The sequence below is a fragment of the Narcine bancroftii genome, chromosome 2, assembly GCF_036971445.1.
Source record: "Narcine bancroftii isolate sNarBan1 chromosome 2, sNarBan1.hap1, whole genome shotgun sequence".
NCBI lineage: Eukaryota > Metazoa > Chordata > Chondrichthyes > Torpediniformes > Narcinidae > Narcine > Narcine bancroftii.
In genome coordinates, this window is record NC_091470.1 from 10,051,121 (window position 1) to 10,063,837 (window position 12,717).

Genomic DNA, 12,717 nt, shown 5'->3' on the forward strand with positions numbered 1-12,717 from the left:
TCCCCCCCAGTACCTCTCCCCGGTCTGTCTCCCAGTCCCCCTTCCCCCTGGGACCCCTCCCCCAGGTCTCCCTCACCCAGACCCCCTCACCCTGGTCCCCGTTCCCCCCAGACTCCGTCCCCGGACCCACTCCCCCAATACCCTTCCCACCTGTCCCGCAGTCACCCTGCTCTCCCCCATCCCCTTCTCCCCTACCACCCCCCACCCTACACTGACCTCATACACCTTCAGCTCCTCCCTTGCGTGCGTGTACAGGACGTCTGAGGTGTGAGATTTGGCCACGAGCTGCTCGGCCCCCTGCAGCCATGCGTCCCACTGTGAGTAGTCATCCAGGAACCTGCACCACAGCCGGCACGTCTCCTCAATCCTGCCGCCAACACAGAGCACAGGGGTGAGGCCAGAGCACGGCCGTCCCCGTCCCTTGACCCCCGACCCGTTCCCAAAACCTGACCTATCCCAACCACTGACCTTGCTCCTCGGCTGTCCCGTTCCGCCCCTCACCCTGACCCAAACCTGTCCCACACCTGACCCTGATCCCTGACCCCTGACCCAACTCTTTCCCCAACCCATCACCCCTCAATGACCATGACCCCCAAACACCAGCTCACCCCTCATGGGACGCTTGATCTCTGATCCCAACCCTGCACCCCAAGGGACATAACTCCTGATCTCTGACCTCCATCCTGATCCTCACCCAGACATCTGAACCTTCACCCTAACCCCACTCTACCCTTACACCACCCCACCTCTGACCCTGTCCTAACCAACCAACCCAACCCCTGACCCTGCTCCATGTTTGACCCTAACCCTGCACCCTGACCCCACTCAACCCCCCCCCCCCCCAGTTGCACCTACTTCATGCGCCGCTCCACGGACATGGCGCAGATGTTACGCCACCTGCAGTCCAGGCTACAGCTGCTCTGTTGGATGGAGTCACATTTCTCCTTGGTGTCCGGATCCTGCACCAGGTCATTGCAGAGGTTCAGCACCGACGCCACTCCCGCACTGTGCTGGTCGATGTCCCGCTGCAGCTCCTGTACAGGGCAGGGCAGAGGGCAGTGGTCAGACCCACATCAGGAGGGCAAAGGACAAGGCCACACCAGGACGGGAAGAGAACGGGGGGGAGTGGGGGGGGGGTCAATGATAGGTTGTCACATGGGTACCACACTTGTACCCACACCTCCTCCCTCACCACCATTCGAGGCCTCAAACCATCCTTCCAAGTGAATCTGCAGGGATCGTCAACTGCATCCGGTGCTCCCGCTGTGGTCTCCTCTCCATCGGAGAGACTGGACGCACACGAGGAGATTGTTTAGTTCAGCACCTCTGTCCTCTGTAATAGTGTGGCTCTCCCAGGGGCAGCCCATTTCAATTCCCTGTCCCATTTCCCTTGCTGACCTGTTTGTCCATGATCTTGTGTATTGCCAGCCTGACACCATCCACAAATTGGAGGAACAACCTCTCATCTTCTAATTGGGCTCCCTCCAACCAGATGGCATTAACATCAACATATAACCATTTACAGCACAGAAACAGGCCAATTTGGCCCTTCTAATCCATGCCGAACATCATCTCCCACCTAGTCCCACTGACCCCCATTTGGCCATAACCCTCCACACCTCTCCTGTTCATATACCTGTTGTAATGCACATCAAAAGAACCAAAGACTTGTTGATCCAAACCAAGGCTTTTATTAACTAAGAGACTGGAGCATATCACAAGTAGGTCGACCAGTCCAGAATGACCTGGTCTGGCTCGGAGCAATCCTTTAAGACCTGCCAGTGCTCTTGTGTCTTGGTGTCAGCTTGCAGGCGCCTCAGATTGAAGAGACTGCCATCCGTGCGGTACCGGATGTAAACAGCGTCTTCATTGTTGGTGTCTTTCATGGCTTGGTTCAGCATCATGCTGAAGAAGATAGAAAAGAGGGTTGGTGCGAGAATGCAGCCTTGCTTCACGCCATTGTTAATGGAGAAGGGTTCAGAGAGCTCATTGCTGTATCTGACCCGACCTTATTGGTTTTCGTGCAGTTGGATAACCATGTTGAGGAACTTTGGGGGGCATCCGAGGCGCTCTAGTATTTGCCAAAGCCCTTTCCTACTCACGGTGTCGAAGGCTTTGGTGAGGTCAACAAAGGTGATGGCCACCGAGACAGAGGTGCACCAAAGAAGAGGTACAAGGACTGCCTAAAGAAAGCTCTTGGTGCCTGCCTCATTGACCACTGCCAGTGGGCTGATATCGCCTCAAACCGTGCATCTTGGCGCTTCACAGTTTGGCAGGCAGCAACCTCCTTAGTGGAAGACCGCAGAGCCTACCTCACTGACAAAAGACAAAGGAGGAAAAACCCAACACCCAACCCCAACCCACCAATTTTCCCTTGGAACCGCTGCAACCATGTCTGCCTGTCCCGCATCGGACTTGTCAGCCAACAACGAGCCTGCAGCTGACGTGGACTTTACCCCTCCATAAATCTTCGTCCGCGAAGCCAAGCCAAAGAAAGAAAAAGGTGTGGCTACACTCTCAGCCAGTCACAGTCATCCTACATGACCATCTGTACATATACACATTGGTGATAGAATCTGTACTATCATACCTGTCCAACCTTTCCTTAAATATTAACATCAATCTCGCTTCTACCACCACCGCCAGAAATTTCCCCTTATGTTTCTCCTAAACCTTTCCTCTTTTACTCTCAATCCATGCCCTCTTGTTTGAATCTCCCCCACTCTCAGTAGGAAAAGCCTGTCCACATTGACTCTCTCCGTCCCCCTTATAATTTTAAATACCTCTATCAAATCACACCTTAACCTTCTACCCTCCAGGGTATAAAATCCCAGCCTGCTCAACCTTTCCCTGTAACTCAAACCCTGAAACCCTTGCAACATCATTGTAAACCTCCTCTGCTCTCTCGCTCTCTCTCTATACTATTTATATCCTTCCTGTAATTCAGGGACCAAAACTGCACACAATATTCCAAATTTGGCCTCACCAGTGCCTTATACAACTTCAACATGACATCCCAACTCCTCTACTCAATACTCTAATCTATGAAGGCCAACGTACCAAAAGATTTCTTCACCACCCTATCTACATGTGACTTCACTTTCAGGGAATTATATAGCAGGATTCCTAAATCCCTTTGTTCTACTCCACTCCACAATTATCTACCATTTAACGTATGATCTTTGCTGATTAGTTCGACCAAAATGTAGCACTTATCAGTATTAAACTCCCTCTGCCATCTTTCAGCTCATTCTTCTAACTGTCCTATATCCCACTACAAACTTTGAAAACCTTCCTCACTGTCCACAACACCACCAATCTTCGTATCATCTGCAAATTTACTAATCCAATTGACCACCCCATCATCCAGATCATTAATATATATGACAAACAACAATGGACTAATACCGATCCCTGAGGCAAATCCACTAATCACTGGCATTCAAGTTGACAATTTTCCACCACTGCCCTCTGGCATCTCCCATTCAACCACTGCTGAATCCATTTCACTGCTTCAACATTAATACCTAATGATTGAACCTTCTTAACTAACATCTTATCAAAGGCCTTACTAAAAGTCCACATAGACAACATCAACTGCCTTCCCCTCATCAAGCTTCTTAGTAACCTCCTCGAAAAACTCAAGATTTGTTAGATATGATCTACCATGTTGACTACTCCTAATCAATCCCTGTTTTTCCAAATAGTTGTACATACCATCTCTAAGAACACTTTCCATTAATTTACCCACCACTGACATCAGACTTACAGGCCTATAATTACCAGAGTCTACTTTTTAAAATAGCGGAACAACATGAGCCTCCTCCAATCCTCCGGCACCTCCCCCGTGGCCTGTGACATTTTAAATATTTCCGTTAACACCCCCACTATTTGTTCACTAACCTCTCTTAGGGTCCTAGGGAATATTTGTCAGGACCTGGAGATTGATCCACCCTGATCTTTTTCAATATAGCCAACACTACCTCCTCATTAATTCTTATATTATCCATGAGCTCCCAACCATATTTCTTCACTTCATCGGGCTCAATGTTCTTTTCCTAGTGAATACTGAAGAAATAAAAATTGTTTAAAATTTCTCTCATATCATCTCCTCTGGTTTCTCACAGAGTCTCTCCCCCCCCACCCCCCCCCCCCCCACCATCTTCAACGGGTCCAATTTTATCCCTCACTATTCTTTTCCTTTTAATGTTCCTGCAGAAACCCTTTGGATTTATTTTTACTTTTCCTGCCAAAGCAGCTTCATTTCTCCTTTTAGCCTTTTTAATTTCCTTCTTAAGATTTCTTTTATATTCCTCAAGCAGTTCATCCCTCCCCTGCTGTTCATACCCGTTGTCCACATCCCTCTTCCCCCGAACTAAGTTCCCAATATCTTTTAAAAACTAAGGCTCCCTACAGTTTCTAACCTTTCCTTTAATCCTCACGGGGACAGACCGTTTCTGCGCTCTCAGAACTTCTCCTTTGAACATCCTCCATTTATCAGCTACATTCTTCCCTGAAAATATCTTATCCCAATCCACACCCCCCAAATCTTTTCTCACCCCCTCAAAATTTGCTTTCTTCCAATCAAGAATCTCCACCTTCGGCCCACCTCTATTCTCTTCCATTACTAGCCTAAAACTAATAGTATTGTGATTACTTGACCCAAAGTGTCCCCAACACAAACCTCTGTCACCTGCCCCATCTCGTTCCCTAATAGGAGATCCAATACTCTCCCCTCTCTAGTCAGTTCTATGTATTGATTCAGAAAACTTTCCTAAACACACTTAACAAACTCTACCCCATCCAGCCCTCACTGTATGGGCGACCCAGATAATGTTCGGATAACCACCTTGTGTTTATTACACATATACACAATCTCCTTACAAATGTGCTCCTCTAATTCCCTCAGCCCATTTCTATAATACACTCCCGTTAATGTTTTCGTGCCTCTACCATTCCTCAATTCCACCCAAATAGCCTCGATGGACGATCCCACCAAACCATCCTGCCACAGCTCTGCTGTAATGTTCTCTAATAAGCAATGCAACTCCTCCGCCTTTTACCCCCCGATCTATCATGTCTAAAACAACAGAATCCTGGAATATTTAACTGCCAAACATGCCCTTTCACTGATGGCTGCAATATTGTATTTCCACGAGGCCGTCTGTGCCTTAAGCTCATCCTCATTTACCATGCTCCTTGCGTCCAATATATGCACTCGAGAGACTCTCCTCCACACATACTCCTTTTGTTACCAACTACCTTCATCTCCTTCACTCCTCCATTTATTTTTCATTCTGTTCCCTCCATTCCTTCCAGTCTAGGTGTTCCTCCTCCCTAATCTCTACCCTCTCATTCTGATTCCCACCCCCCTGCTAAACTCGTTTAAACCCTCCCCAACAGCTCTAGCAAACCTGCCCACCAGGATATTGGACCCCTCCAGTTCAAGTGCAGCCCATCCCTTTTGTATAGGTCTGACTTGTCCCAGAAGAGATCCCAATGATCCAGAAATCTAAACCCCTGCCCCAGCCCCTGAGCCACACATTCATCCTCAACAACTTATTATTTCTCCCCTCACTAGCGCGTGGCGCAGGCAGCAATCCCAAGATCACCACCCTGCTCTTCAACTTCTTCCCTATCTCTACCTAACCCTCTTCAAGACCTTATCCCCACTTCTAACTATGTCACTGGTCCCCATGTGGACCACAACTTCTGGCTATTCCCCCTCCCCCTCCAGAATGCTGTGGACTCGATCAGAGACATCCCTGACCCTGGCACCTGGGAGGCAACATACCAACCGGGATCCCTGATCTCATCCAGCAAACCTCCTACCTGCTCCCCTAACCAGTGACATTTCCAGTTTATGTTAACACTATTCCCCGAGTCTCCCTCTCACCCAATCCCTTGGAGTCCTTTCCTCCAGCTGCCCACCCTCAACCCCACCTGTCCCTCTCCTATCAAAGGGCTACTCTCTCCCCATCACTTCTCTCCCACCCTTCCACCTATGATCTTCCACCTGTGGGCCTGGGCTCTTCCCCCTGCCCCTTCCTCTCTCCTCCTCACATCTTATTCAGGATCCTGTCTGCTTTGTGTTCATCCCTTGACAAAGAGCCCAGACCCAAAACATTGGTCACCCCTTCCTGGATGAAGAGGCGGAAGGATGGGTCAGCAGGTTTGTGGGTGACACGAAGGCTAGAGGAGTTGTGGATGGAGCAGAAGGTTGTTGAAGGTTACATGAGGATATAGACAGGATGCAGAGTTAGGAAGAAAAGAGGCAGATGGAGTTCAATCCGGATAAGTGTGAGCTGATGCATTGTGGAAGGACAAACCAGGAGGCTGAGTCGGTTAATTAAGAGTGTGGATGAACAGAGGGACCTTGGGGTCACTACACAGGTTGATGGGATTGTTAAGAAGGCCTATGAGACGCTGGGCTTCAATAACGGGGGTCTAAGTTAGGAGTAGAGAGATCCTCTTACAACTCTACAAACCTCTGGTGAGACCAGACTTAGAGTATTGTGTTCAGTTCTGGTCACCTCATTACAGGAAGGATGGGGAAGCTGTGGAGAGGGGGCAGAGGAGATTTACCAGGATGTTGCTTGGATTGGAGAATATATCTCATGAGGCGGTTAACAGAGCTGAGACTTTTCTCTCTGGAGTACAGAAGAATGAGAGGAGGGTTGATAGAGGATGACATGATTCTGAGAGGCATAGATAGGGTGGACAACCAGCACCTGTTTCCCAGGGCAGGATCAGCAAACACCAGAGGACATGGGTACAAAGTGAAGGGAGGGAAGTTTATTACACAGAAACTGGTGGGAATCTGCAATGCCTTGCCAGGGGATGGTGCTGGAGGCTGGAACAATAAGGGCATTTAAGACACTCTTAGAGAGACACATGGATGGAAGCAAAATCAAAGGTTACAGGGCAGGGAGGGGTGAGTACATTTTGGGTAGATACAGGTTGGCACAACATCGAGGCCAGATCGACCTGTACTGTAGAATTCTATGTTTTACTTTCTCTGCTGCCTGACAGGCTGACTTTCCCTAGGGCTTCCCTTTAATGTTCTACAGCCCCCTTCCCACTCCCTCACACACTTCACCAACCTCTCCCTCACTCCTTACCCCCTCCCACTGTCCCCGACCCCTCCCTCACTCCCTCACTCACTCCCCAAACCCCCTCATCCCCAACCTCTCCATCACCCCCGAACCACTCGCCCTCCTGACCCCTTCCTCATTCCACCCCTCCCTTTCTTCCCACCCTCACTCCCACGACCACTCCCTCACCCCTCACTCACTCCACACTCCCTCACTCCCCAACACCCCCGCATCCTAAGGACTTTGAGGTTGGGCAGCCTGACAAACACTCACCTCCCCCCCATCTCCCTCCTCTGCATGCATCCTGCTGCACACACACCCCACACGCTACCCCCTCCACACGCACTCCCACTCCACATGCTTCCCCTCTCCGCAAGCCCCCCTTCTCCCCCACGTCTCCCACCCCCACCCCTCCCCACCCAAACCCAACTTCACCCAGACTACACCACCAGGACGGAGGGTTTGGGTATCTGCCACACCCTTCCTCTCGCCAACAGCCTCCGGAGCTGCGAGAGGTTGTGATGAGCTGAGGTAGCAAGGTTCGATGGGCTGAAGGGCCTTTTACCCACCTGCTGCTCTGCAAGCTTCCTCTCAATCTCCTCATGGTCACCATGGGTGTAGACGAGGGGCTTGGAGAGTTCGTGCTCGATGTGACTCAGCCAGGAACACAGAGAGTTCATCTCGCTGTCCAATGCACAGATGGAGGCTGCTCTCGCTTGTAGCCTGAGCACCCTGCGGGCAAATCAGCCAACGGGCACAGTGAACAGCCTCACACGCACAGAGGCAGGCCTCTCAGCCACCCAGCAATGCCGCCCACTCTGCCTCTCTCCCCCACCCTAGTCCCCCTACCCCCGTTCCACCATGTTTGGGCAGGCTGCGTTTGAGCTGGCGAAGGGGTGGAGAAGGTTCACATGGACGTTCCTTGGATTTAATCACTTGGAGGGGCTGGGAGAGCTGGGGCTGTGCTCCCTGGAGTGTTTATTTTTTTATTTTTCACACCATAAACCACATTGACCATGATACATACTTTTTCCTTTTCAAATATATACAGCTCCCTGGAGTGTTGGAGCCTGAGGGAATATCGGGAAAGTAGATTAGGTCACAGACTTTTCCCAGGGTCAGGTCTAATACTAAAGGCCAGAGGTTTAAGGTGAGAGGGGAGAGATTTAAAGGGGACCTGAGCGGCATGTTGGGTGTGTGGGAGTGTGCTGCCCCAGGAAGTGGGGTGGGCTCAGGGAAGAGAGTGGGGGACAATTACATTGTCTAAACGACATAGGTGTATGTGGGCAGGAAAGATTTTAGAGGGACATGGGGCAGATGGAGGGAAATGGCACTGGCAAGGGACAGGAGGAAGGAGTTCGGCCAAAGGGCCTGTTTCTGTGCTGTAGAGTTCTGGCCTGCTTCTGAGAGGGCCAGGACCATGGGGGGGAGTAGGAAATTTAGATTTTTGCTGGGGTGGAGGGGAGGATCTGAGCTGTGGCTCCCCACTGTGTGCGGAGCCTCACCTTGGCTGGGAGTGGACAGGTTGGGGTGGGAACAGGGAAGCTGGCACCTCGAGGTGGCCACTGCGGAGGGGCCTGGTGGGAGAGTTTGCTGGACTGTGCTGGGTGCATCGAGTGCTCGGGCCAGGAGCCCCAAACGCAGTTGACATCACGGAGGAGGCGATGCATGTGCCCTGCGCCTCGTTTGCTGGGGGTGAGGGAGCAGGGGTAGGATCAAGGGGTGCACCTCCTGCACTTACCCCTGGGGCTGGGGATGAGTGGCCCCCCTTCCTTTCCCCCATCTACCTCAGTCCGTCTATCACTAGTGACCATGGCAGCGGACCAGTGACAGGCTCTGGGGCTGAAGGACCCACACAGGCTGTTGGGATATCGGAGGTATCCAACCCATGATTTAAGAGGGTGCTGAGGGCAAGCAGGGCTCCTGAAGGGCCTCGGGTGCTGAAGGATCCTCGATTGTGTCGGAGGTTCGGATCTGGAGCTTGGGAGGCCAAGCACAGGCCTGGGATAAAGGGTGGGAAAACGCCCTCAACAAGGCAAGCAGAGAGAGAGACAGACGTCGGCCGGCGTGCAGCTGCCTGGCACATTGAGTCTGCTCAAAAGCTCTGAGAGTGGTGTGTACACACCTGGCGCCGGGCGGCACAGAGCCTTTGTCGATCCCCACACCCCCAAACATCCCGACTATTCACTGGCCAAATCACAGGGGAACTGTGGGCCTGCCTGAGGGTCAGATGTCTGGTGATTACTGTGGGATTACCACGATTCGACCAACCAGCCAGCAGTGAGCACAGCTGAGGAACGCCCAGTTCATTCACAGACGCAGGTCGTGCAGACGGTGGGAGGTCAGACTATACCGAACGCCTATTACTGCTGCCACGGCCCCTCCACAATGTGAATCCCCCTTCACGCCTGCACCTGTATTTACAAATGTTAATTCAAATGACAAGGTGACAAAAATGCAGAACCTAGACCCAGAAATAGAGGGTAAAATACTCACAATAAACAGTAAATCAATGCCGTCCCTCTGTCACATACCCACAGCTCCTCTGTCACATACAACATCACCCCTCTGTCACATATAACACCGCCCCTCTGTCACATATAACACCGCCCCTCTGTCACGTACACCGCCCTTCTCTCATGTACAACACCGCCCCTCTCTCTCACGTACAACGCCACTCCTCCTCTGTCACATACAACACCGCCCCTCTGTCACGTACAACACCACCCCCCTGTCACTTACAACACCCCCCGTCACGTACAACACTGCCCCTCTGTCACATACAACACCGCCCCCCTGTCACATACAACACCCCCATCACGTACAACACCGCCCCTCTGTCACATACAACACAACCCCCCTATCACGTACAACACCACCCCCCTGTCACTTACAACACCCCCCCGTCACATACAACACCGCCCCTCTGTCACATACAACACCCCCCTGTCACATACAACACCGCCCCTCTGTCACATACAACATAACGCCCCTGTCTCGTACAACACCACCCCCTGTCACTTACAACACCCCCTGTCACGTACAACACTGCCCCTCTGTCACGTACAACACCACCCCCCTGTCACTTACAACACCCCCCTGTCACATACAACACCGCCCCTCTGTCACATACAACACCACCCCGTCATGTACAACACCACCCCCATCACTTACAACACCGCCCCTCTGTCACATACAATACAACCCCCGTCTCGTACAACACCACCCCCCTGTCACTTACAACACCCCCCTGTCACGTACAACACTGCCCCTCTGTCACGTACAACACCGCCCCCCTGTCACATACAACACCCCCGTCACATACAACACCGCCCCTCTGTCACATACAACACAACCCCCCTGTCACGTACAACACCACCCCCCTGTCACTTACAACACCTCCCTGTCATGTACAACACTGCCCCTCTGTCACATACAACACAACCCCCGTCACGTACAACACCACCCCCCTGTCATGTACAACCCCTTCCCTCTCTCATGTACAACCCCTCCCCTCTGTCACATACAACACTGCCCATCTGTCACATACAACACGGCCTGTCTGTTGTTATATAATCATGGCCCCTCTATCACATACAACGGCCCCCCTGTCACATACAACACAGACCCTCTGTTATATAGAACATGGCCCCTCTGTTATATACAACACTGCCCCTCTCTAACATACAACACAGCCCCTCGGTTATTATATAATCATGGCCCCTCTGTCACATACAATACGGCCCCTCTGTTATAAACAACATGGCCCCTCTGTCACATACAATGTAGACCCTCTGTTATATACAACACGGCCCCTCTGTCACATACATAAACATAGAAACATAGAAGATAGGAGCAGGAGTAGGTCATTCGGCCCTTCGAGCCTGCTCCGCCATTCAACGAGATCATGGCTGATCTTAAAGTTCAGTACCCCGTCCCCGCCTTCTCTCCGTAACCTTTAATACCCTTATACTGAAGAAATAGATCTAATTCCCTCTTAAATATATTTAATGAACCTGCCTCTACTGCCCTCTGTGGCAATGAATTCCACAGATTCACCACCCTCTGGGTCAAGAAATTCCTCCTCATCTCGGTCCTAAATGGTTTGCCTATTATCCTCAAACCATGGCCCCGGGTTCTGGATTTTCCCATCCTTGGAAACATCCCATCTGCATCCATTCTGTCCAGTCCTGCCAGAATTTTATATGTCTCTATGAGATCCCCTCTCAATCTTCTAAACTCCAGCGAGTACAATCCCAATTTGCGCAATCTTTCCTCCTAAGTCATTGCTGCCATTCCAGGTATCAGCCTGGTGAATCGCCTCTACACTCCCTCCATTGCAAGAACATCCTTCCTTAGATAAGGCGACCAAAACTGCACACAATACTCCAGGTGGGGTCTCACCAAGGCCCTGTACAGCTGCAGTAAGGTATCCTTGTTCCTATACTCAAACCCTCTTGATATGAAGGCCAACATACCATTTGCCTTTTTAACCGCCTGCTGTACCTGCATGCTCGCCTTCAGAGACTGGTGTTCAAGTACCCCTAGGTCTCTCTGCACTTCCCCATCTCTTAATCTATTGCCATTCAAATAGTAATCTGCCCTCCGGTTTGTATGACCAAAGTGGATAACCTCACATTTCTCTACATTGTAGTGCATTTGCCATGTATCTGCCCAGTCCCTCAATTTATCCAAATCACACTGGAGCTTCCTGACCCCCTCTTCCATGCACACAATCCCTCCTAGCTTAGTGTCATCTGCAAATTTGGAGATATTACATCCAATCCCCTCATCCAGATCATTAATGTAAATTGTGAACAGCTGGGGTCCCAGTACAGATCCCTGTGGCACCCCACTGGTCACCGCCTGCCACTCAGAAAATGATCTGTTTATATCCCAACTCTCTGTCTTCTACCTGCCAGCCAGTTCTCAATCCACATCAATACTTTGCCCCCAATACCATGAGCCTTGATTTTGGAAACCAGTCGTTTATGCGGGACCTTATTGAAGGCCTTTTGGAAGTCCAGGTACACCACATCCACTGGCTCTCCCCCATCTATTTTACCTGTCACCATCTCAAAGAATTCCAATAGATTTGTCAAGCACGATTTACCTTTTGTAAATCCACGTTGACTCTGTCCGATCCCATCTCTGCTAGTCATATGCTCCGCTATTACATCCTTAATAATGGATTCCATCAATTTGTCCACTATTGATGTAAGGCTCACCGGCCTATAATTCCCCGCTTTTTCTCTACCCCCCTTTTTAAATAGTGGGGTAACATTAGCTACCCTCCAATCCATGGGTACTGATCCTGAGTCTATCGAGTTCTGGAAAATAATTCTTAAAGCATCTGCTATCTGAATGGCCACTTCCTTAAGTACCCTAGGATGTAGATTATCAGGCCCTTGGGATTTATCTGCCTTCAATCCCATCAATTTCCCCAAGACCATGTCCTTAGAGATACTGATTTCTTTCAGTTCCTCCCTTGCAGTAGTTTCTATGTTTCCCAACATCCTTGGGAGGTTAATTGTATCCTCTCTTGTAAAAACAGATCTAAAGTAAGAATTTAATTGGTCTGCCATTTCCTTATTCCCCATTATATATTCCCCTGATTCTGACT

General features: G+C 50.6%; 1 protein-coding gene across 7 annotated transcripts in view; it reads right to left on the reverse strand.

The window, feature by feature from the left end:
- LOC138753173 (nesprin-2-like) overlaps positions 1-12,717 on the reverse strand; it is a 93,584-nt gene that overhangs the window by 18,917 nt on the left and 61,950 nt on the right. For all 7 annotated transcript variants that reach the window (XM_069915797.1, XM_069915795.1, XM_069915799.1 and 4 more), the window contains 3 exons: positions 7,664-7,826; positions 856-1,034; positions 217-367 (listed from right to left, as the gene is read on the reverse strand). In XM_069915797.1, coding sequence (XP_069771898.1) covers positions 217-367; positions 856-1,034; positions 7,664-7,826 — 493 coding nt within the window. The remainder of the gene's footprint in view (positions 1-216; positions 368-855; positions 1,035-7,663; positions 7,827-12,717) is intronic.